The 26,724-nt window shown below is 38.1% G+C and overlaps 1 protein-coding gene across 1 annotated transcript in view; it reads left to right on the top strand.

The window, feature by feature from the left end:
• Karybeta3 (karyopherin beta 3) overlaps nucleotides 1-26,724 on the top strand; it is an 80,523-nt gene that overhangs the window by 47,436 nt on the left and 6,363 nt on the right. The window contains exons 13-22 of the mRNA XM_083130035.1: nucleotides 4,889-5,006; nucleotides 7,481-7,607; nucleotides 9,473-9,646; nucleotides 11,174-11,365; nucleotides 13,605-13,717; nucleotides 14,912-15,052; nucleotides 17,340-17,489; nucleotides 18,710-18,917; nucleotides 21,329-21,491; nucleotides 24,760-24,979. Of these exons, the coding sequence (XP_082986161.1) occupies nucleotides 4,889-5,006; nucleotides 7,481-7,607; nucleotides 9,473-9,646; nucleotides 11,174-11,365; nucleotides 13,605-13,717; nucleotides 14,912-15,052; nucleotides 17,340-17,489; nucleotides 18,710-18,917; nucleotides 21,329-21,491; nucleotides 24,760-24,979 (1,606 nt within the window). The remainder of the gene's footprint in view (nucleotides 1-4,888; nucleotides 5,007-7,480; nucleotides 7,608-9,472; nucleotides 9,647-11,173; nucleotides 11,366-13,604; nucleotides 13,718-14,911; nucleotides 15,053-17,339; nucleotides 17,490-18,709; nucleotides 18,918-21,328; nucleotides 21,492-24,759; nucleotides 24,980-26,724) is intronic.

Raw genomic sequence — 26,724 nt, 5'->3', positions numbered from 1 at the left:
TCTGATGCTGTGTCAAAAGGTTAAAACGAATGTTCAAAATGTAATTAATTTTACAGTCTTCGTAGCTTTTTCTGGTGATAATTTTCAAAATATCAGCTGCCATGTGTATTAAGAGCTTAAGGATAATAACACTTTTTACAGTTTAACATGATTAGTATTTTGTATTTTATTTTACACAAAATATTTGCTTCTGTAGAAGTAGAGAATCTAGTTTGAATTTGATTGTAGATACTTGCTAGTGATTTTCTTAAGTTTTTGAGTGTCCTGTAAAAATAAAAGGCCTTAAACTGATTAAAAGTAACTTGAGAATTGTAGTTTGTAGAGTTTTCATAAGTTTTGCACCAGAATTATGGGGAAAATTAATTTCGTTATATCAGTGCAACCTCAGTTCTACATTTCCTACATTACTCATTCAATCTTCATGGTCCCAACATAGCAAAATGTAAAATTTAACAGGTTTTACAATTTCCTGCTTTTTAAGTTTTTCTACCTTGGTCCCTTGAAAAATATAAAAGCAAGGTTCCACAGTATTCTGAAATTAAGTACTCGCTCATCCCTGTAATTGACACTCATGTTGCTTGGTGGGCATCTTTTCCCGAAGCTCGAATTGAGTTTCTGTTCATGTTCTGGTTTTCTAATAGTCACTTACCTGGCTTACTGTAACATTTTTCTGCTTGCTTTTTTTTTATTTATTTTTTATTAATTTAAACAGTATGATGCATGTGAAATTTTATTATTTTTATTTTAGATGGATTAAAGGTGTCATGAAACTTTATTATAACTGAAAGTTTTTTAATTCTACAAGTAAAAAATCACTATTTTCTCATTTGAGCTGCTTACAGCTGGTTCATGAGTAGGAGACAGATTTACATGCACTAAAAAAGACCAAAATATGCATTAAAAACAGGCAAAATATGCACTATCAATTTTTGAAAAGTGTCCTAAAAATGGTGTTACAATCTATATATGATTTATGACTGCACCAATACTCTCCCACTTTCTAGGGACATGTCACTGCCCACACAATTCAAGTATTTGAAGCAATTCCTTTCTATAGGCCCATATTTATTGCATAGTTATCTAGTATAATTCAACAGACATAGTGAAAAATATGGCATTTCTGTCATTTATATTTGTACGGATCAAGACTGTTTACAAAGTAGGAAATTATGACTGGTTACTTTGGCTTAATTTAGGGTTTTGTTTCAAATACAGAATCATCATGCACTAGATATTAACAATTAAACAACGGTGAAAATACCCTCCACTACATGCAAAATTTACCTTCCATTACTTGCAAAATTTGTGAGAGAAATTAATAGAGTTGGACATATATACATAACTAGTCTTAAGAGTCAAAAATTATTGTTGAATACACTGTTGCACATGGTTTACAAAGCCGTGAAATATTGGCCCAAGCCCAAATGTAGATACGTTGCAGGTATGAAACTATTACATAAGATCATTAATGGAAACATAAGATGCAGCATCCCACTCCACGAACTCTCCCTCAGAGTGCCTAGACATAAAACACAGAGCAAGGAAACTTTCAACACTGGAACTCCCAGGCTTTCACTCATACAACGTTCATTATTCCATAGGCTACCGAAACAATTCAACAGCATCTCAAACCAAGTAGATACTCTGTGATCAGAAGTATCTGGACACCCACCTGAAAATAAAGAACAAGTGTGGGCAACGCTCCATCGGGAACACTGGCAGTCAATACAATGTTGGCCCACCCTTAGCCTTGATGATAGCGTTCACTCTCACAGGCAATCAGGTGCCGGAAGGTTTCCTGAGAAATGGCAGCCCATTCCTCGCAGAGCGCCAAAATGAAAAGAGGTATTAATGTGGATCGGTGTGGTCTAGCACGAAGTCGGCATTCCAAAACATCCCAGAGATGTTCTATGGGTTTCAAATCAGGACTCTGCGCAGGCCAGTCCATTAGTGGGACGTTGTTGTCGTCAAACCACTCCCCCACAAGCCCTGCAGTATGGACGGGTGCTCGGTCGTGTTGAAAGAGACAATGGTCATCCCCGAACTGGTCTTCGACGTTAGGCAGCATGAAAGCTGTTAAAATGTTAACGTAAGCTTGTGCCGTGACATTGCCATGTAAAGCAACAAGGGGCCAAGCCCCCTCCAGGAGAAACATGACCTCACTGTAACCCCGCCACCTCCGAATTTCACTGTCTGCACTATACAGGCTGATACATGTCGTTCACCAGGCATTCGCCACATCCACACCCTACCATCGGATCGCCACATTGTGTACTGTGATTCGTCACCCCACACAACGGTTTTCCACTGTTCTATGGTCCAGTTTCGACGCTCCTTGCACCACACGAGGCGGCATTTGGCATTTGTTTGTGTGATGTTTGACTTATGGGCAGCTGCTCGGCCATGGAAACCAAGTTGCCGCACCTTGCTCCAAACAGTAATGGTGCTTGGAGTAGATCCTGATGCAGTTCGGAATTCCTGTGAGATGGTGGCGATGGATGATTGACGATAATACTGTACGACCCTCTTCAACACTCGATGTTCTCTGGAGGTCAACATGGGAGGTTGGCCTGCAAGCTATTGGGTTATACACATCCCTCCACTATAACATCCGAAACAGTGGACAGAGGGATGTTTAGGAGGGTGGATATCTCACACACAGACTTCATACAAAAGTGGCACCCAACCAACTGACCAAGTTGGAAGGCTGCGAGTTCCTCAGACCATCCCATACTGCTGTCTCACACTGTCTGCAGACTACTGAGTTCGCTGACTATGTGTTCCATGCTGTAGATGGAAGTACTGTGTCGCCGTCTATGATAAACACACGTTTCGCGGTGTGTCCGGATACTTTTGATCACAGAGTATATTCAGTTCATATTAGTCTATTATCACCAACTTAGAAAAAAAATGTACATAAGTAATGCATTGTGAAAATAATATGTTTACCTTGGTACTGTCTGGGCTTGTTTATATTTATATTTTTTTTTATTTTATTTTATCTTGTTTTGTGTTCTTTTTAACGCTAGTGTACTGTTTTACTGTTGTTTCTTTCTGGTTTAAAGTGGCTTATGTTGTACTGGAAATTTCAATAAATAAATTAAAAGAACAAATTTCCCACAAAAGTATTTATATATATAGGGAATACATGGAAAGAAGTGGTAATAATCAAATAATTCATGAGGATAAATACTTTGAAAGCGTTGTACTTAGACTAGACTTAACGTTAAACAACTGTGGCATCAGTAGTAACCACATCGTCGTCTATTATTGTTAAATAAATTTTCTCTTCAATCTTTCGGCAGTAGCAGCAAATCGCTGTCAAAATATTGGGAGGGGAGCAGATTATTTTCTCTTGGTAGACAGGACACTGCTTAGCATTAAGAGACCACACAGGGTGGGGACAATACTAGCAAGAGGTTGGGGGTAACTGCCCCCCCTGTCTTTGTGTATTACAAATTTTTAACTATTGTCCGTCCCCAGTAAGCATGCAGTGGATATAAACAGTTGCACATAGACCGAGAGACATTTAATGATTATTTCAGATTGCTGCTGTTCCAAAGTATAAGAATGTAGAGCATTTGACAAAAGGAGTGCCATTTCCCTAAGCTCCTGTACTGAAGGAGGGTGGGTTATTTCACTTGCATTATCTAAAAATAAGCCAATGTCAGCATTATGGAATGAAGTCTGAAACTCACAAGTCACACTCTTGTATTTGCTTTGTTCTTACACTGGATGAAGAATATCACACACTGTAGTATTTTAAATATTTCAGAGTCTGTAGGGGAGGTTCTGGTAAATCCGAACAGTTGCAGCCAGGAGGGAAATGTATGCTTTATCCCTTCCTCAAACAAGTACCACTCATACACAGGCACCCACACAGATTTACGAAGATAGCGTATAAAGAGCAACCCAACAAATAATGCCACCCTCCTGTCACTGGTGCCTGGAACTATGACTCATTTCTCTTTTGTGTCTGTAATTGGTGGTTTTCTTTCTTTGCAACAACTAGTTTCCTCTTACTGGATGTCCTTGACCCAACTAGGTTGATTTAGGTTAATCTTGACACAAAGGACAAGAACTGAAGATGCAAACTTGAAATAAATTATTTAATTAAATTACTTCCAATATATGCAAACAAAATATGCCCAATAAAATTTTGCTAAATTGTTTCCAAACAAGTGAAATGAATGAATCCATTGAAAGCATATCAATTTTCCCCCAAGGCAAAAAATGTGCAGAAATCCACCCCCTATTCATGAGATACACAGCAGTGCAAAAGTTTTTCAAACTCCACTAAACGACAATATGTGAACTGTGTGTAATTTACCTAGTCATTATTCATCGCCTGTGTTGCAAGTAGTCTGAGGGAGTAACAATGCAATGTAAAATGAGATAAAACTGCATTCTTACTTTAACCAAGCTGAGAAGGGCATTATATTTATGCTAAATAATCAAATCATCATTCTTCTTTGACTCTTAGCAGTTTTACAGTGCTTATCATGTTCAAGTTTGCCGCGGAGCGGCGGCTAGCATGCCGGGAAGTAAGAGCGCATCTGCCGGCATTTAGACCCACAGCCGTATGCTGACCTTCGTACTGGATGCATCAGGTGTTTGTGATGTGTTAAGGTGTTAACCAGTGTTTTAGATGGTTTTGTTTCACTTTACATATTACTGGTGTTTTTCTGCAGTTTAATAATGCCATGCTATATGTACAATTAACTGTTGGCTGTTGAATGCACGCCATCTGTGGAAGTAAGGTGATTTTTTATTTGTAAATCAGCGAAGTACTTGAATAAAATTTTTGAAGAAATTAAAGTTTAAAATTTAAATCTTCACTGCATGGAGTTACTTTTTTAAAGTGATTTAACAATTTATTGTTTTGCAGGTTGATGCCATGTCTGAAGTATATAATCCAGAATGCCAATGCTGCGGATCATAAGTTATTGCGAGGCAAAACAATAGAATGTGTTAGTTTAATTGGACTTGCAGTTGGTTCGGAAAAGGTAATGTCCTGGAGGATGTTTGTAATTTTGTAGTATTTGCATGTGGTTGAGAGCTGACTCACAGGATATGTGTAGTTCTCTTGATGTGTTAAGGAGCTTTCATAAGAATCCTACATCACACATGGCACTTGTCACTTGGAAACGAACCATACAGAAATACATGCAACCTTTGTACTGGAGTGATATGACAAGCTGAACCTGTTGCCTCTGGTGTTAATGCATGTGCAGTGAATGCTTTATTACAGGCCCTTAATTGCTTGTCATTTCAGGCTGAAAGCTTCCTTAAGCCAAAATTGTGTTATGGAAAATTCACGAAATTTTGTTGAAGGTTTTGCACTTTTGTCAAGTGCTGTGTTGAATCCTCTCTATATTAGCAGGTTTCAACATTACCGATGTAAAATTTCCAGATACTGATAACATACTCAAATGATCCAATATAAAATTAGAAATGTTCATTGAGGAGCCTGAATGGTTCGTTCACTTCTTTGATGCATGTAATCAGGTCATTGCAATATTTCCTAGCTGAAACAATGGAAGTCCATATTTTGACATACTGTGGAAAACTGGCATACTAGTTACTCCGTCACCTTGTAATCAAGGGGTCTCAGGTTCAACACACAGTTGAGGGACGGACGTTCAAAAGTTGTTGTATGCAAATGTTTTATCTTTTACTGAAATAGTAGCAGACCCACAATCGCTGAACCTCAACCAACAGGAAATTTATTGTATGCAATTCGATATGTAGTCTGATTCTGGGTGAGGATATAAATTAAGATTATTCAAATCCCACTTAATTTACAATGAGAGTCAGAAGTCAATTACCATCTATGTATAAAAGTGAACTTCAAAACAAATTATTTATTGGTGATTCCTGCAGTGTATTTATTCCTTTAACCTTTACTGGCCCGATGATACCATATGGTATCATCAAAAGTAAGGTCGTACTGGCCAGATGATACCATATGGTATCATGGTGCTGATTACGAAATGGATGTGCTTTTTGGACCTTCATACTCCCTGTGTTTGGGTGGAAACTCGGACACAGGTCTGGAGCAAGCCTGGGAAATTCACATTGATGATCCCCCTCTCCCTCCTGTCTGCAACATATCCGTGCCACATTTCCGAACAGAGTTTCACATTTTGGCTCATTATTCAACTTGTATGGCACCCAGGAACATGAAACATGTTTCATTCTCTTGAGAAACATCCAATCTTTGAAAAGAATACTAAGGTTTGCACCTTCTCTCCAAAATAACAGGGGAAGAAGGGGCAAACTCCAGATTTTTTTTCCATTGAAATTTGGGGGTCGTGCCCCCCAAGCCCCCCTTCCTTGGTCCGGCATTCTGAATTGTACACGGTTGCATGCACTGATGTTTTAGCTGCAAAACAAAAGTTATCTGAAGTAGATTGCTCCCATAGTGCCAGAGTTATAACAATTTTCCTCCAAAGAGTGTTTGAATTTAAAATTCCCGCAGAGAAGCCTGGGCCAGAACGGGTTTACTTTCATAAACCTGCTCTGCCGTCTGAAGGTTAACATCAAACTACAAAGCATGTAGTGAATAAAAGATCAAGATTTCGGTGTTAAAATGGTGAATAAAAACTTAAATTTGGTTTAGAAACTATGCTTATTACATAAAATTAACATTTCACTTCTAATAGCACATTTATATAGTTATCAGAGTATTAAGCTTTTCTGTGTAAAGGATTCCATTATTGCTTCTCAAATATTCACAGGAGAATTAATCAGTTTTCTGGGATTTGTATAACTCTCAGGGTAATCCAAACCTCAGAAGATATCTAGTCTGTAAATAAACCATAAATTTCATTTTTAAGAGTTTATTTCGCGTTTTGCAGTTCACTTCATGACAAAACATGGTACCAAAATGCACCTCACAATTTTCAAATATAAGAAAAATTAACATTACAATGTCTGATTTCACATTTCGTGTTTTTGTCAATAATGAAATATGCATGCCCCTAGACATAATCAAATGAAGACCATTTAATTTAGTGTGTACATTTATCCACAAAGATACAGAAGCAATTGAATACCATCAGCCCAGAACTTTATTTGTATAGCCAGGACTGTAAGCTGGGTTTCCAGTGAGTGTCCACCGGCACTCTTTATGTTCAGCAGCATACAGACAAGCATTGTCTTAAAAAATAATCACTCCACTGGACATCAATGTTCAATACACAAATGCATTTTTGCAATGAATTTCAACTAGTTGATGCCATCATTTGAATTGTTGGTTATCATTAGCTGTGTTCAATAGATGCCTGCCACCTATACCCCCCTCACTACCTGGAACCAAAGTGTTCTTGATTGTGCTACATCATGTGATCTCATTTCAACAACAGTTGTCCACTAGATAGAGGTGAATGAGATTTACTTGATCACACCTCGTACTTTTACTGTCGTGTGAAATATTGCCAAGCTTATTCTTTTTCTTAATTGGTTTTGTATTTTTCAGTTCATGAGAGATGCAAGTGATGTGATGGATATGTTGCTCAAGTCCCAGACGGAAGGGGACCTGCCAGATGATGACCCGCAAACATCGTACCTGATTTCAGCATGGGCCAGAATATGCAAAATTCTTGGTTAGTACCAACCTATATTGTAGTTTTGAACTGTTGTTGTGTGGACAGAATTGTTTTTAAACTGTATTTTTTTAAAAAAATTAATCCTTGCTGTAAATTTCTGAAAGGCCTAAACAACAGCGAAGGTATGGATGTAAGAACACAAAAAAATAAATTTCCGATATTCATGGTTGTCAAGTTTCCCAATATTTTGTGCTTTTTCTCAATTCATTGCAGAGGTTTCAGTTTACCTGAAATTTCTGCTTAACACTTTAATGCAGGGTTGTTTTTGATGTTTGAGCTATTAGCCTCAACATTGGTGCTGTTTTGACATGTAATTTAATATCTTTTAAAGTGTTGATTGTAGTGTTCTGAATCATATCATATATATATATATATATATAAAAATCAAGTAAGGTAAAAGGAAACACTCACCGGACAGTAGGAAAATTCAAAATTTTCGCTAATTTATAGCATCATCGGTGTGAGAAGAAACAGAAGACGGAACCGGAAGCTTCCGGGGTCCTGCAGAGTTGCCAGGTCCCCATTGAAGAAGAAGCGGTGCGTAGAACGAAAAAAACACTGTTTCGTCACCAGGCTCGTCGTAAACTGTGAGTGTGTAGGATGAGTTGGGAGGGAGGGCGGGAGGGTGGGTGAGGGTTGGGCATTACTGGGTGGCCTTGTTCAGGCCAGGTGGAGTGGTTGCACTCATGGCCGATATATAGGCCCTCTCCCATCTTTTGCGAACAGAGGTGTTGGCTGGTTGGGGTAGGAGGTGGATGATCGCAACCCGGAAGCAGTCGTTGAAACTGATGTTGTGGTGGTTGGTGTGGACGGCGACAGTGAAGTCCAGGTTGTGGGTGGAGGAGCGGTGGTTATTGATGCGGAGGTTGAGGGCCGTTGATGTTTCCCCCAGGTAAAAATCACCACAGATGTTGCAGGTGAGGATGTAGATAAGGTTTGAGGCATGGCAGGTCCCTTTGGGATGGAGGGTAAATTTGCCAGTGGCCGTGTGCACCTGGAGGGTGTGAGAAGTGATGAGGATGGGACAGGTCTTGCACCTGGGTCGGTTGCATTTATGGGCAGGGGGGTGTTGGATGTGTGGTGAAGGAGTGTTGTGGACCAGGATGTTTTGGAGGTTAGGGGGGCGTTTGAAAACCACCCTGGGTTTGTCGGGAAATATGTTTTTGGTTTCGGGATCACTGTGGAGGATTGGGAGAAGAGAGTGCAGTGTGTGCCTGATTTTGTTGCGGTGGGGATGATATTGGGTGATGAGTGCAGGTGGGTTGGTGGCAGCAGGTTTCTTGGTGGCTGCCTCACATACCACTATTAGCGAAAATTTTGAATTTTCCTACTGTCCGGTGAGTGTTTCCTTTTACCTTATTTGATATATATATATATATATATATATATATATATATATATATATATATAGTTCATGCAAGCTCTGCCTCTGTAGTCTCTTTTTTTCAAAAGGGATTTTATAATGAAATAGGAGCTATTTTAATATTCCAGTTATCTCGTAAAAATATTTATAATAGTTCTGAACACAAGTTTGTTACAAATTATAATCAAGCATTGGTATCAGTGGAAACTGGTAATATTGTTGTTATGGGTTATCATATTCATTATAAAGCACTTTAACTTTATTTCTTGTTTTGGCAAAATTTCAACATTCAAATGTTCCTCTTTTTACCCTTGTAAATCTTTTACAAGTTACAAAGCTTGATAAAGTATTGTGCTCTTGTTTCCAAAATGGTGTTGAATGTAATTTGACTTTTGATTCAGTTGGAGTGCTAATGTTGTTTTGTACCAATTACAATATTTATATCAAATTCAGAAAGAAAAATGTGATGTATTTTAATCCTGTTCAACTCTTTTTCCAGGTAAGCAGTTCGAACAATATTTGCCTTTGGTAATGCCTGCTGTGATGAAAACAGCATCACTGAAGCCTGAGGTTGCCCTCTTAGATAATGACGACATGCAGAGTATAGATAATGATGTAGACTGGCAGTTTATCTCTCTCGGAGAGCAACAGAATTTCGGTATCAGGACATCAGGTATGCCACTTTCAATTCTGTGAAATTGTATTTTTCTTTTGATTGAAGGCTACAGGGGCAGATTCTACAGTGGAACCTCAATGTTACGTTTTTCAGGGTTCCAAGCTGAAAAAAAAAACTTGAAATGCGAGAAAATATAACATTTTGCTATTTGGGGACCATCAAGATTGATTGTATAATGTGAGAAAATGTAAAATCTAGGAGCAGAACTCAAAATTCCAAAATTTTGGGAAAAAATGGTCCCCCCTCCCCCCCAAGAAAAAAGTACATGACAGTGTCAACATGCACATGGAAATAATCGCTGACATGTAAGGAACGCAAAAATATTTACATTATCATCATATGACCAATGTAATGTGAGTTGTACCCCCAAAGGAATAGTCGGCACACCACTGATTCAAGCTTCAAAATGCAGCGGTACCTTGAAATGACTTTAGCTCAGAGACTATTTGCCCTGAAGATATGAACGATATACCGTTGTACGCAGAATGAATCACAGATTCAGACGATATATAATTTATGCACATTCGGCATACATATGGAGGGGGAAAGGGGGGAAATCCCATGAAAAACACTTTTTTTAAAAAAAAAAGGGTTTCTCCCCTTCCACCCCCGAAAAAAAGGATATGAAAAGTTCAAAATGCACATAGAAATTATCGCTGGCATTTAAGAAACAGAAAAAATATTTGCATCATTGTCATATGACCAATGTAACGCGAGTTGTACCCCTGAAAGGAAAGGCTTGTACACCACTGTCTCAAGCTTCGGAATTGAGCGAATTGCAGTTACATTGAAATGACTATAGCTCAGAAACTAAATGCCCTAGAGATATGAAAGATATACCGTTGTACACACAATGAATCACAGATTCAGACGAAATTCCATTCTCACAATGCAGATTCAACAACCAGTCTTCCCCCTCCCCCACCCCACTCCCTGCTTGCGCCCGCACGGAAAACTTTGATTTTGACATCGGATACTGATAAACAAGCTTCCTTCGAATGCAGTTACCAGGTGGGAGTGAAAAGCATTGCTTTAGAACAGCAAAACCGGTCTTCCTTTGTCGGCAAAAATTTGCCCTGGAAAAGACGCAAAAGAGAAGTCCCTTTTCCTGCCTTTTCCCCTCCATTTTCATGAAGAAAAAGAAGTTCAAGAAACATTTCTGTTAAATACATATGTTAGGAACAATATTAAAAAAAATTCTAGCCAAAAATAGAAAAGTTATAACGTAAAAACTACGACCTTGACACAGCATCTCGATGGAGATGCTTGGGAGCGCGAGGGTTACATTTGGGTATCTCTACAGAGATGCTTGGGGCCCAAAAGGTTAAAATATCTTGAAAATGCCACACAGCTTTTTGCAGTATCTGATGCTCTTGGTTAGCACTAGTATTGACTGATAGTGATACATAAGTATAGACATCAGTCCAACCCTAGTCTCTAGCTGTCTGCATGCATGATTCACTTTTTGGATCCCCAAGTTGGATATTATTGGATATTATAATTTTTTTGTTGTTCTTTCTTAAGGTTTGGAAGATAAAGCATCTGCGTGCGAGATGTTAGTGTGTTATGCAAGGGAGCTGAAGGAAGGTTTTGCCAACTATGCAGAGGAAGTTGTCAGACTCATGGTGCCTATGCTGAAATTCTACTTTCACGATGGTGTGAGAACAGCAGCTGCCGAAAGCCTACCATTTCTCCTTGATTGTGCCAAAATTAAAGGTGAGCATCTGTATGCTTCATTTTGATTCTTTACTATACTGAGCACAAGCCTAACCGGTGGCTGACCTACTTTTTGCTACGTAGCTCTATCTGGGCACCAATCGTCTTGGGAGTTTGTCTCACTAAGTGTTGACAACCTCAGTTGCAAACTAAAAGCTCTAGGAGTAATATCGCTCTCCCGTTACAATGTTGCCAAGTGCACGTCTGTTTTTGTCAGCTGTTTTTATTAGCTGGTTTGTACAGTGTTGTGTGTACTATTGTACAACTTTTATCCGGTAACAAGAGCTGATCAACTCTCTCCCTCCCCCATTTTACAGTACGTTTGGTAAGATGCTGTGTATCAGATGCTTATTTATTGCGGTGCCTTGTGGTTGGAAAATGCAGTCGATGTCAGTCAAGAGGATTCATCTGATCACTGATTCGTTGTTTCCCAGCTGCCAGTTGGAATTGCGAGCGGTATAACTGCTGGGAAAGAAAATGCAGCTTTGGAAGTATGGCCAGTGTTTGGCAACAGGCAACTGTAGGGGTGGATATTAACCGAAGCAATAGTGCTACATGTGTACCTTCCATTTGTTTTCCAAATTTTCAGATCCTTATTCAGAGCTGGAAAGGTATAAACTAGACATGTTAAGTAGAAGTAAGTGAGTTACTAACTTTTTCTGCGAAACTTACTTGTAGATATTCTATTAGTTGGCCACCCACTTGAACTTGTTCCTTTACAAACACATGGTCAGGCATACATTTGCACATGCTCGTTGACACCAAAGTCAAGGAGTTGCATGGAATTATGCATTTTCCACATGATCTGAATGTAACAGCGGTCAGGTGCATCACATTTGGCTCCCGATACTGCAACAACTTAAACCTAACTCATACAGCAGACAAAGTGGCTACAATGGAGCTCCTAGCAGCATTCAGGGAAACGACAGGAACTGGAAGCCAGCCCAGCAGTGAAGCAACGAGTTCCCATGTGGATGGTGGCAGAGGCCACCGAAATTAATAGAACTTCTACAATTAATTCATGCGGTAGACGCAGTTTAAGAATTACTCGCGTGAAATTTTGTATTTCCGCGTTGCACAATTTAATGGATCAGATTAATTTCGAGGACACTCTGTCTTCGTCCCCTGGTGTCTACAAGGCCACATGACAATGCCACAACAGCTACATTGGCAGAACCATCTGCACTGTTCGAGAACGGATTGATGAACACTTAAAAGATGCACCAAAATCAGGCCTTTCTCAACACCTCCCCATCCTTACTTCACCCAACCGGCTCTGTCATAGAAAACACCATCAAATAAACCCATGCTATCATCCAACAGAAACCAGCACTGAACCTGGACAATAGACAGGCACACCCGACGACACCCCATCCTCCAAAAGATCCCAGACCAGAAAAAGAAAAGATGCAGTGCACATACTCAACCCTCTGCCCCCCAATCCAGACACGTGAGGAACAGGAACTGCACCACACCGAGCAGCATGATCCAGCGGACAACCCAGCCCCCCCAACCACCACCTGGCAGCGCCACCTGATAACAGAAAGCACAGCAGACGATGCAAGCCAGGATACACACACCAGCACCACCAAATGGGAAAAAATTAAATACCGCCACCCGGGAACAAAGTAAGTAGTGAAGCGGTGCCATCTCCGCTCCAGATGCTGTACCCTTAGTGAATGAAGACAGTGTGTCTTCAAAATTAATCTGAAATATCCATTAAATTGTGCAACGCGGAAATACACAATTTCGCGTGAGTAATTCTACAATTAAGTTTTGCGGAAAAAGTTAGTAACTTGCTTATGTCTAATTACCGGTATTATCAACCGCATCTTTTATTCCCCAAATATGAATAAACATGTTAAAATGTCAAGACAAGAAAAAAAGGTTGGTTATCTTGATCTTTGGTATCAGCTTAGTTTCTGAAATAAACTATTTTGTATTCATGTTAATGGAACACCACAAGGAGTCAGGATGGTCCAGTTGGTAGTGTGCCAGATTGCTATGTGAGAAATGTAGTTTTGATTTTCAGGGTGGATCCCGTCAGGCTAAACAGGGTTAAATCACATCCATTGTTGCCAAGATAAGTGCCACAGAGTTCTGGAAATTTATTCTAAAATTGTCTGGAAAATCATGGAATTTGTTTTTGCCAAATAAGTGAAAACTTGAATTTGTATGTACTTTGTACTTTGAATTAATATTTTTTTATATATATAAATACATGCCCTTATATTTTCAGGACCAGATTATCTGCACGGAATGTGGGTCTTTATCTGCCCTGAGCTACTCAAAGCGATTGACACAGAACCTGAGAAAGAAGTGCTCTCAGAACATATGCATTCACTAGCAAAGGTATGCACTTATTTAAATTCATAAGGTAACAAATCATTTTTAAACCAACACTAAATCTGTGTTAACAATAATAATGGTAACTCAGAGTTTGTTGAGAAGCACCATGGTAGAAGTTGCTAAATTTCAGATGTCGCTACTTGCAGTACCTGATGATGATGACTCTGGGTTGAGGTCAAAAGCTCGGACTGACTTTGAAAGTATCTTTTTTATCATGCTGTTTATTTGTTTATTAGTAAAAAATTAAAAGTAAAGTGGTCTCCTGTGCTTGGCACCATGCCATGAAGGCGTACAGGGGGTGTGGAGTTAGGGCTCCACACTTCCTTGATCCAGGTCAAAGGTGGAGGTGATGTGACCAGCACCATGCCCCTGGCTGCCTTTACTCCCAAGAGTTTCCTCCAGGTACCCATTTTATACATTGCTGGATGGGTGCCGGAGCCACTTGAACAGGTGGAAAAAATCCCGGTTCTCCCCGACTGGGCAGATGCCAGATGCTCTAACGATTAAGCTACCGTGGCTCTTGTTTTAATTTTTAACAATAATTTGAGATGTTGTTTTCAAGCATTTTATAAAGCAATAATCCAATGTCAGTTACAAGTAATCTATAATATATTATTAAACCATTAAATACTAACAGTTAGATTTTCAAGTTGTAGTTGTAACTGATCTTGCATTTCATTCCTTTAATTCATGTCATGTTTCATAAAGGTTTCAGCAGAGCATACAATTTAAACACAAATCACTAAGGAATTCCAGCAGCTTAGTCTGTCACACCCGTCCCTTAAGTTTTAATTCTTAAGGCGTAGCTGGAACTTTGACCAATGCCAGTTTTCAAAATTTCCTCCTTTCGAAACACCACTATGATATTCTAAATTCTGAAAAATTACATGTGCTTAGAATTCCTTTTAGATCATTCATGTGAATCGTGTGGTAGGCTTCACTGTTTAGATATTCACAATAGTTTAATAAGCTTACGTAGACACAACACTATTGTGAGTAAGTAGACAATACTGAAAGCGAACTACAAGATGATTCACATGAATGGTCTAAATGGAATTCTAAGGAGATGTAATTTTTCAGAAATTGAAATATCATAGCAATTTTTCGAAGGGATTTCATCCAGGTGGATCATGGCGAAAGGTCCAGTGGAGCCTTAACTTGACACTACTGAAATGTTACTCACCTTTTCTCTTGCAGTGCATTGAAACTTTGGGCGAAGGATGCCTTGCAGAATCTGCAATGAAGGACCTCATTAAAATCTTGGACAAAATTCTAACAGACCACTTTGAACGAGCAGTTCAGAGGCAGGAAAAGAGGAAAGATGAAGATTACGATGAGGTAAGTTAGTACGTCTACTAAGTTAGTGGTGTGATGAAGCATGAAATATACCAATTCAGATGTACTTGTTGATAATTTTTTGGGCAATTCTGGATCCTAGTAGTTAACATATGTTGATATACAGTGATAGATTTTACTGTATTGGTTGATTGAAATTAAAGTGTCTGTGTCAGTACTTAGGCTATTTGCACCCGTCACATTATACTTGGTCCAACCCCATACCGTAAGTAAATTGAACTTTCATTTCTGAGATCTAAAAGCTTCGTACTTAAGTTAAAAGTACATATAAGGACAAAACACAGGGCAACACTCAGCCCTACAAAGGATTATACTGGCCGTAGGACCAGATGCCAGAGCCTTGTTAGCCTGCAACCTTACAGTTACAGAGGTGCCTTCTCAGATGTTAAACTGTAGGTCCAGTCCCGATTAGCCTTACTGTGCATAAAGTGGACTTAAACAACAAATCAATCAATCAAGCATCTGGGCACTTCCAAGGTGTGAATCACATGTTGAAAGATGTGTGGCTCCAACATCAAGCACTTGCCCACTGCATGTTCACACACATCTTTGTCTTGGAACTGCCTAATGACAGAATGTGGTCCATGTTCCAAAACAGGTGATATTGAAATGAGGGGTGTGGTTGATGAGGTTGAAGGGGTTAAGCTCTGAGGAAGATATGATTGCTGCCACCACAAGCGTGCACCATAAAAGCAGAAGCGGCTTTTGTGAGGGTGGGGGATGTATTTGAGCAACATCCATCCACTGTACCTGACCGATGGCATTTGTTGTACCAGGCAGTTAGAATTAAAGTTGCCCTACTCAGCATTCTGGAGCCTGTTCGAAGCAATGAATTGTGGCAAAACTTGGTATAGAGGCTATGCAAACCATGGGGAAGTGAATGTTGACGAAAAACGTTAACATTTTCACCCTTAGGAAAACAAGGCAGGTCCAAAATGTTGCAACCCTTGAAGTTGGATGTAACTAATAACTGATAGAGATTGTAGGGGGTGGGAAGCCAATGTTCTTGACATTTGTGTCTTGTCACAAATCTGCAATCTCGATTTCAATGTTTCTGATCTGTTTTGGAATATTTACATATCACTAAGGATTCCATTACTTTCAAGGTCCTAAAAATTTAATTTGTTCTTTTTTATTTTTGCTTGGTTACAAGAAGGAAGTGATTATATCAAAATCAGGGCCATACTCATTACTAGGAAGCGGAAATTGATGACCTAAAAAATATAGGTATATGACCTATAGTATGTCCTAAAAAGTGGGAAAAAATGACCATTAAATTTGTTAGTTTCAGGTTAAAAATTGAAATGAAAAGCAAATTAAACAAAATGCAATCTTGCTTTCAAAAAAAGGCACAAAATGATGCCACGTGCATATTCAATTAAAATATGCAACGAGGATTTCCAATGGAAACAACCGAATAATTTTAAAATAATTTTATGAAAAAATTTTATACACTGAATGAATTGGTGTAAAATGCATTAATTTCCCGCATCTTTGCCTGGTGTGGTGCATTTCTGTGGCACTGTAAAGAAAAATAAATTATCACGATCCACATAAGACATTTTTTGTTTAGAAATTTAACAAATTTTATAAAAAATAGGGAAACCAAAATCAGGGACGCATCTGGGAAAGGGTTCATAGACACCCCCACCCCACCCCCCCTCAGGAAAAAATACCTTGGAAAGTACACCTGGTAGTTTCCCCCGACACAACAAAGACTGTCACCAGTTCAGCATTTATTTTGCTCGTAAATTGCAATCCTCCGAGATATATATATATATAGACCTATGTTCACCTTGGTGAAAAGACTCAAGAACATTACCAAAATGAAAGAAGTGACAAAATATGACGAAACAATGCACCGAATATTGCGAAAAATTGCGGGAAAATGACGTAAAGCCTGAAAATGGGCAAAAAATGCACTTTAAAATTACCTTTTTTGGGTTCTAGACGAAGTGTAATACTTTGTATATTTAATGGGCATCGTGTGTGAGATGTCAAAAAAAAGATGACATTTCATCAACTTCCGCTCCCTACTCATTACATTAGTCTGTGCATAAAGTGGACTTAAAAGAAAAATTCAAATCCAAATACTAATTATTAGAATGCAGTTTAGTTCACCTGTTGCTTCTTATAATGGTATCTAGTCACTTTTGTGTTTTGTTGTAAAATGTGCTCTTTCTGTTTGTAAATAATATATTTCCCCACACATTGAGCAAGTATTGCTTTGCATAAACTTAATATTTACACTGCTTATCTTTTGTTTCAGGTTGTGGAGGAGCAGTTAGTAGATGAAAACAATGAAGACGTGTACATACTTAGCAAAGTAGGAGATATTATACATTCGTTATTTTCCACATATAGGCAGACTTTCTTTCCATATTTTGATCAATTAGTTCCACATTTTGTTAAACTGCTGGTAAGTTATATTCTTTTAATTTTTTAAAAAAACTTTTCTTTGAATCATTTGCTGATATATATACTAGGGATGACCATAAAATTCTGATAATGATATCCGGATGTCAAATTATCCGATATCTGTTTGGATGCAACATAATTCGGATATCTGGATAATTTGGATAATATAGATTTGATGAAGAATTTGTAGAAAATCTGTACAGTGAAATGAGAACATGACACATAAAAGAATATGTGGAAAGCCCATAAAACGGATAAACGATAAAACTGTCTGGATATTGCACACAAGAAAATTATCTATCAGTATAAAATTTTATCCAGATTTGGCCATCTCTAATTTATACCAATGCTGTTACTCATACTGATACAATACTTGAAAATTGCAACACTTTGGAGATTAAGTTTTCCATTCGAACTATACCATAGAAATTGCTAGAATTTTGCTGTAAAATATTGTTTCACATGTGATGATAATTTAATCTCAAAATCAATTTTTTCCCACAATGCAATTGCGGAAATAATGAAAATTATTCATTTTGCATCATTTCCAGAATATTTAGGCTTCAAAAGTGTGAGATCTCCAATATCAGTTCAACCCTAGTAATAATAAGTGCATAGTTTCAAAATCAAATTTGGGATTTTGTTAATATTAACACCAAAATTAAACTTTCATATACCATATTCACTGCATATTAATTGGGAGTTATACATAGGTTCTGCATGAATTACTTTCACAATTGTGAGAGAACAGCAAGTTTGTTCCAAACAGTTGCACTGAAATATATTTACAAAAAACAAAAGTAAGTTAATGTATGTTCATCATACCAATTTTATTGGTACATAGAAACAATCTTTTTCAATTAGCCATGTCTAAGATCTGGTAAACAAGGAAGTGATGTTATTTAAAAATATATATTTGATCTTTCATACAAATTGTACAAACTAATCTGAACCCTACAGTGCAGTCCAGGATGTTAAAAATTTAATTTCATTGCAAGAAATATTAAATTGTTTACCTTAAACTTTTAAAATGTTTTACAAATTTTCATGACATTGGAATGACCACGGAAATTTTGACCTAAATTTGGTCTGTTTTTGCACATCTTCTTTATTTTTATTTAACCACAAATATGCATATGTATCTGTAAATAAATTAGAATAATGTGCATTGTGTACAATGAAGGATAATTGGTATTAAGGATAGTTGTTCTTTTCATTTAGGCACCCGATCGGATGTGGTCGGATCACCAGTGGGGGTTGTGCGTGTTTGACGATGTCATTGAGTTTGGTGGGCCAGAATGTGTCAAGTACCAGGACCACTTCTTGCAGCCTCTGTTAACTTATATCAATGACAAATCTCCGGAGGTTCGGCAGGCAGCTGTCTTTGGTTTTGGAGTTCTAGGGCAATTCGGTGGTGGAGCTTTTGCAAGTAAGTTTCCAGCTTAATTTGACTTTAGTGTGCATAGGTGCACTAAAGTCAAAACAATGCAATTGTTTTTCCAAGCAAAGCAACCATAAACAGACTTAAGAAGGGGGGGGGGGAGAATTTTTGAACTGTATTTTATCCTCATTCTTTCCCAAATGTTGCAATTCATACTTATTGCTGTTTTAAAAGTAAATACAAAACAGTTACATCAACAAGTAGTTAACAAATTCTGTAAACATCATTAAAATATTCAAGCTTTATAATATATAAATATAATAATATTAATAATAATAATAACCCATGGTGCAACACAGCCCATTGAGAGCCCAGGCCTACCTATCGTTGACCGGCCTCACTCACCCAAGGTAGGAGATTGTCCAACCAGTTACAGGCTGGCGTGTGGTCAGCACGATGAACCTAAATGGTAGTTGTAGGTTTTCATGACCGGGTTATGCTATTCATCTGTGGCTCCCCAATTTCCTCACGATAATGGGTGGCCACCAATCCTATACACAGGCTGAAATCTCAAGATAAGTTGTTATGCTTTCCCAGGACACTCGAACCTACACATGTCCCGTAGCCGGAGCCTACAGCACGGCCGCTGTTGAAATGATAATGCTGCAACAACAGTCTTAATCATAACATCATTAATGGGGAGAAGTATATGTCATGACCCCAAATAATAGCCCAGCAGCCTGACTCCGCCCACAGTGATGTTCATAAAATGCAGGCTTTCTGCCAACCAGGAGTTACTGTGTTTCTGGAAAAGTAAACATCTTTCTGGTAGTGCACTAGAAGTAGGCTTTGAGCAAAGAAAAATTGGACAAGCAAGATGTATTTTACCACTCTGGAGCGTGCGCCATAGTGCTGGATACAGTTTTTGTTTTATATAACTCCTATATGATAACACACTTGCACATAAGCTGATGCATTAAACTCAGGTAGCCTGATGTGACAAAATGTTTCTGCTGCAAGCCAGCACATACCATATTGCATCAACATCACTCTCCCAGAGTTCTGTGCGAATCGAACAAATGAGAAGCACGTAGCACTTAATAGCCTTAAAACAAGAAATTTTAAATTTGTTGTGGACACCCTATATACTTCAGGTTGATATACAGAGTATTACCAGTAGAAATGTTAAATAATCTAGGAAAAGATGTCTGGTTTTGAATTGTTTTCATGTCGACTACAGTAATTGGCTATTGGAATTTACCAATTTCTTGCTGCAATTTAGTAAATTTTATGATAATGATGTGCTATTTATGCTATAATTGTTATGATTTAAATGGTGTGCTATTTATGCTATAATTGTTATGATTTGTCATTTTAAACAAAGGGTTGTCTATGTATTACTGAGGGGCATGCATATTTAGTTTTTGACGGAAACTTGAAATGTGAAATAACACGCTGTAATGTTCATTTCCCATGTTTCTGAAAGGTGTGAGGTGAATTTTCCTACCACAGTTTGTCACGAAATGATGCAAGTTAGCTGCAAAATGTGAAATAAAACCTTGAACATGAAATTTAATTTTTATGTGCCGTCACTGCACTTTCTGAGGTCTGAATTATTCTGGCAGTTAGCAGTTCACAGAAAGTTGATTAATTCTGCTGAAAATATTTAAGAACAAAAATTGACTTGTCTTGCACAGGACGAAAGTTGATACTATGATAACTACATAAATATACTATTAATAGGGAAATGTGTATGTTGTGTAATAAGTGTAGTTTTTAAATTAAAATTAGGGTTATATTCATCATTTTAACACCGAAATGCCATTTTGATCCTGAAATGTGCCCATTTTTTGTACCGAAATCTCAATTTTTTATGCACCAAAAAATATGTGGATCTACATATTACATAAACGATCACTCAGTACCCCAACACGCACAGTCAATTTTTGTTCTCATTGGAGCGAGTGTTTGAATAACTTAGTGTAGTGAAATTCTAAGTATGGTGTTTATCTAAAATATAGTGCCCTTATAAATATGATTAAATATACATTAATTACCTGAATGACTTTGGAAACCTGGATAAGTCAGGGAATTTTGTTTTTATGAAATATTAGACACCCTGAAAATGGCAGAATTTTACACTGAAATATAGGCTTTTCATAGAAGTAACACATGGGCAAAATAGCTTCTCCGATGGCATAGTGGTTGCGTCGTTGCCTTGTAATCTAGGGGTCCCTGGTTCGATGCCTGGTGGAGGCACATAGTGGTTCGGATCCCACTTTAAACTGTAGGTCCAGTCCCGATTAGCCTTACTGTGCATAAAGCGGACTTAAAACACCAACTCGATCAATCAAAACATGGGCAAAATTATCAGCAATCTAAGCTAAAACATTTCCAATATATCCAATATGCCACAAAAATACGCACTTAAATGAGAAATATTGTTTTGTGTCTTATAGATGCGTGTGCAGAGGCGGTGCCAAGACTGGTGAAGGTCATTGCAGATCCTGATGCAAGAACGGTAGAAAATATAAATGCTACAGAGAATGCAATATCTGCAGTAACTAAAATTATAAAATACAACAGCTCGGCAATTAACGTAGAAGAAATCCTTCCCCATTGGTAAGTTGAAAAATGTTAGATGTAGTTAGCAACATTGGAAGGACCAAAGAAAGAAAACTGCATTTATATCCTTTGGTTATCAGTTGCAAAATAACATAAGGTAGATGTTAGAATTAATAGAGATAACAAGTAATTTTTTTTTGCATTTACATTGGTGAATCAAAAAGTAAGTTACACCCGACCCGTCTTCCTGTACTAAGAGAGAGAAAATAAGCATGCTTGGTGGCAACACTGTCTGGAATGATTTCTTCACACACCAGAAGCAGCCGTGCTTCAGGTGGTTTAGTATGCGAGTAGTCAGTGTGAGTATGGCGCGTCATATAGAGGTGCACTCCGTCGTCAGATTTTTGTGGGCACAAAGGCATAATCTGAGTAAAATCCATTGCCAAATTGTCGAGGTGTATGGTGAGAATGCGATGTCACGCCCCATGATCGCAAAATGGTGCCAGATGTTCGAAGAGTGAAGATCGAACATGAACGAACCGCATGTCTGGCAGCCTGCAACTGTGAACACTATTAACAACGTAGAACGTGTGAATGCAATCATTGTTGCTAACAGCCACGTGAAAATTAAAGAGATTGCAAGTGAACTGAACATATCCTATGGTAGTGGGTCTATACTGATTCGTGATCAGATGGGTTATCGAAAACTGCTCTTGCTGGGTTCGGCGCTTGTTAACAGACTGGCACAAAAATCAACATTTTGATGCTGCGCTGTCATTTCTTTGGCATTATTGCATGGATGGTCTGCAGTTTCTGAGCAAAATCATCACAGGAGGTGAGTCCTGGGTGCACCAATACACTCCCAAGACAAAGAGGGCGTGCATGGAATGGAGACACAAGGATTTGCCACCATCAAGAAAAGCCAAAACCTGTCCAACGGTTCAAAAGGTCATGCTGACGATATTCTTGGATTCCGAAGGCATTGTTTACAGTGAGTTTGTGCCCCAAGGAACAACAATCAATGTCGCAACATACTGTGAGACTTTAAAGAAGCTGAGAAAAGCCATTAAAGATCGAAGGCCCGGAAGATTGAGGGATGGGGTTGTTCTTTTTCACGACAATGCTACCCCCCATACAGCAGCTGTCACACAGGATTTACTGCAAATTTCAAGTGGAAAGTGTGGTCTCACCATCCGTATAGCCTCGATTTGGCACCCTGTGACTACCTCCTTTTCGGTTTTCTCAAAGAAGACCTAGGGGGTCAGCGTTTCACGTCAGATGAGGAAGTGCAGGAAGCAGTCTCAAAGTGGTTCAAAGAAATTGGACGGAATTTTTACACACAAGGAATTGAAAAACTAGTCTCACGATACGAAAAGTGCTTGGAACACCTTGGTGACTGTCGAAAAAGTTAAATGTTCATCCGTTTTCGTCCAATAAATTTTTCTTTCTAATGTGTTTTGTTTGTTTTTTAAAGGGGGGGTGTAACTTGAATCACCATAGTATAAAAATTGGTTACGCGAACCTTTAAATAGAACTTGATCAGTGTTAGTAAATTTTTATAATGGTATGTGACTGGTGTTAGAATTTATTTCATATCTGTGCATCTCTAGCTATAAAGTCTGAATTGTGGATTCTGAATTTTTATATACAGTAGAACCTCAATTTTATGTTTTTCTGGGGACCTAGGTGAAAGAACTTAAAATGCAGGAAAATGTAAAACCAAGGGAAAGTAAAATCGGAATCCCACGGTACGTCACCTTGATTTTACGTTTGTCAGGGGACCAAGCTGAAAAAATGTTAAATGCAGGACAATATACAGGGTGTCAATTTAATGGCACCCATGGACCACGGAAACGTATAAAGGACATCAAAACAAACAACATTTCTCAGTAACATTTTTCTCGTTGGTGCGTCATTTCGGCGCTACAGTCGTTCAAAAAAGACTGTTTTGCCGCCTGAATGCTGGCAACCACACACAACATTTGATTGCATTTGTGACGTCATATCCCATCGTGGAGCGATGCGTTCCAGGGTTGCCAGGAACACTCATATTCTGTTAAAAATTTCATAGCTACAATCAGCCACATTATGTACCATAAAAGGAAACGAGAAAACACGTTCTTTAACCTAATAGGAAGTAAACAAACGATACGAAAAATGGTAGAAAGAAAATAGAATTCAAGTGGAAGTGCTCATATCGAATTTTGTCTCAGCTTACATGTCAAATATTTGCAAATCTAGTTACCAAGTTGGCATCTACAATTTAGTTTATCCACTTCGTCCTTCTGATACTAGTTGTCTGTGACACACTGAACAAATGACAAAGTAGAAATGAAAGGAACTCAAAATGCCAAAGGTAAGCAACACAATATAATTCAGGACATTATGAGGCAAGTGACAAAAATGATTGAAAATACAGGGATATAAGTAGTAGTAATACAAGCTATCTGACGACTGTGTTTATCTACTCACCGGATACACATGTAATAGTTTGCAACTGTGAACAGAGCAGTATATTAGCTACTGATTCATAATTAGATTGTTACTGTGGTTCTAGGTGTTTTAGCCGTAATGTAACAACGTGAACCTCGGATACATCCGTTATCAGCACAAAAGTACCACAGGGCATCTAGACACAAACCTGTAGATATCAACCTTGCACCGAGATGCGCAAATATGTAGCTGGGCGTAAACAGCCACATGTAAGCTGTAAGTTAAATAAAATGTATTCTCGTTGATATTTGACACATAGGCTGAGACTAAATTCGATATTGACACTTCATTTTGAATACGTTTTTACCATTTCTCATACCGTTCGTTCACTTCCTCCTTCCCCTGAGATGACTGCTGATCTTCTGGCTGGTAGGCTATGATGTTCGGTCTACTGGACGCATTTCTCGATTACTTTTACATCTAATCATGTGATTGGTAGTTTGTCAATTTTCACAAAATTTGTGTGTTCCTTGCAACCCTGCTGTGCGCTGTTTCGCTGCAGGAAATGACGTCACCGTTACGATCAAATGTTGTGTTGGGTTGCCAGCATCCAGGCGGCAAAATGGTCTTTTTTGAACGACTGTAGCGTCGAATCGACGCACCAACGAGAAAAATGTTACTGAGAAAAGTTGTTTGTTTTGATGTCCTCTATACGAATCTGTGGTCCATGGGCGCCATTAAAATGACACCCTGTATATATATTGATGAAAATATTATACCATTTTGCTATGTTCGGACCATCAAGATTGAATGTATAACGTGGAAAAATGTAAAATCCGGGAACATAGAATCGAGGTTCTAATGTATTAATTTGTTGCTTCTGTTTTACCAGGCTGCAGTGGCTACCTGTGTGGGAAGACGTAGATGAGGCTCCACATGTGTATGGCTATCTATGTGATCTGGTGGAATCTAATCATCCAGTAGTGTTGGGTCCGAACAATGCCAATCTCCCACGGCTAATTGCAATAATAGCTGAGGCCTTCGCTCGAGATGCAATGAGCTTGGATAATGACATTTCTAAAAGGATGCTGAATCTCGTTAGACACATCCAGGTGTGTATATTTAATATAGATGGGGCCGATTAATTGGTACCCTTATTGGTATTGGCTGATAACAGTATATCACCAATCCGATATATCTATAAATATCTTATGATCTGCAATACTATGCAATTTTGTTATAATTTTTATGGATTTATAAATATGTAATTTCTATAATTTTTTGAACAAAACTGAAAATTTGCAAATCCTTTTGCATTGCAGTCATCTTGTAACATACATTTATTAAGGAGGTCAACGAACCATTCTGGGTCGTCAAGGACCATTTGGAATTTTATATTTGATAAGTAGAATACCAGTGTCAGTAAATTTAATTTTGGTACTTTATTGGTATCAGCCAAAATTTTGTATTGTTATTGTTCCATCCCTAATATTTAACAAGAGTGGGAGAAATGAATTCATACCTAGAGACACATATTTTTGGCAAATAAAAAAGCAAAAAAACAGAATCAATTTCAGGTTCAAAAGCGATAAATAAATTAAAATTTTGCTGCTATAGCGGTGAAAAGGCGGTATATAAAATGACATTTTGGTTTTAAAATTTTGAATATAATCCCAGTATAAAGGGGTGCATTTTTGCTTTTCAAATATTTACAGCAGAATTAATCAATTTTCTGTGAATTGCATAACTCTCGGCATAATTCTGACTTCAGAAAGTGTCGCGTCAGTAAATAAACTCTAAAATTTCGTGTTTGATTCTTTCGCATTTTACAGTTCATTTCACATCATTTCGTAACAAAACAGGGTAGGAAATTGCACCTCACACCTTTCAGAAACATGAAAAAATAGCATTACAATGTGTTATTTCACATTTCATATTTTCGTCAAAAACTAAATATGCATGCCTCTATCCATACCATGTTGGCATCAGCATAATGCTAACTGATGTAGTAACAGGCACGTTATGGACTGTGTGTGTCAATTGATTACTAAGCCCTCAGGCAGAAATTTTCAACAATACTGGACACACTGATACCAGATGAATGCTTCACAATTTATTGCATTGTGCAGAAAAGATAAATAGATGAGAAACCTAAACATAAGGATACAGAAATGCTTTTTTCTTACAGAAAGTATTACACCAGTGTCCTCTGCAGAACAACACATGTTCCCGGAGTGGGTGTTCTAAGGTCTGAAATTTTTCAGCATAAAATTGCTCCGGGGCTCACCCAGCCTCAAATCAGTGGTTCGGTTGCCTAAGCATGGTGCTGATCACATCACCTTCAAAATGGCAGAGATTGATAATATGTGGAGCCATACCCCTACCTACATCACCTAAATATGCCTTCATGGTACAGGGCTATATGCAGGGGGAACTTTACCTTTACCTTACCTAAATGAGCATAAAAATAGATGATTTCCTATTTGCACTTTTGAATCAACACTTGTAGATTCCCAACATGCTGATGCTTGACCATAGTAACAATTGAAAGTTGTATGCATCAGTTATCATTAAGATTGCTGATAATTATAAATAACAGGTAATTTAGTGTAATTCAGCCATTTTGTTGTTTTATGAATTTATAAATGCATGATTTATATGCCCTAGTTTTGTGCAGTAAATTTCTAAATGGGTGGTCCCTTTTTCAAAGGGAGAAAACATTGCAGTCACATTCATTGTGCAGGTTAATGAACCCTTAATATTCTTAATGCAGCATTTGTAGTTTTATATCTGAACACTAGAATGCTAGTATCGGTATATTTTATCACTACGTAGTAAAAATTTCATGTGTCGACCG

The sequence above is a fragment of the Lepisma saccharinum genome, chromosome 10 (genome assembly GCF_977018435.1).
Source record: "Lepisma saccharinum chromosome 10, izLepSacc3.1, whole genome shotgun sequence".
NCBI classification, from domain to species: Eukaryota; Metazoa; Arthropoda; class Insecta; order Zygentoma; family Lepismatidae; genus Lepisma; species Lepisma saccharinum.
The sequence above is the reverse complement of the archived record's forward strand: the minus strand, read 5'-3'. Positions and strand labels throughout refer to the sequence as shown.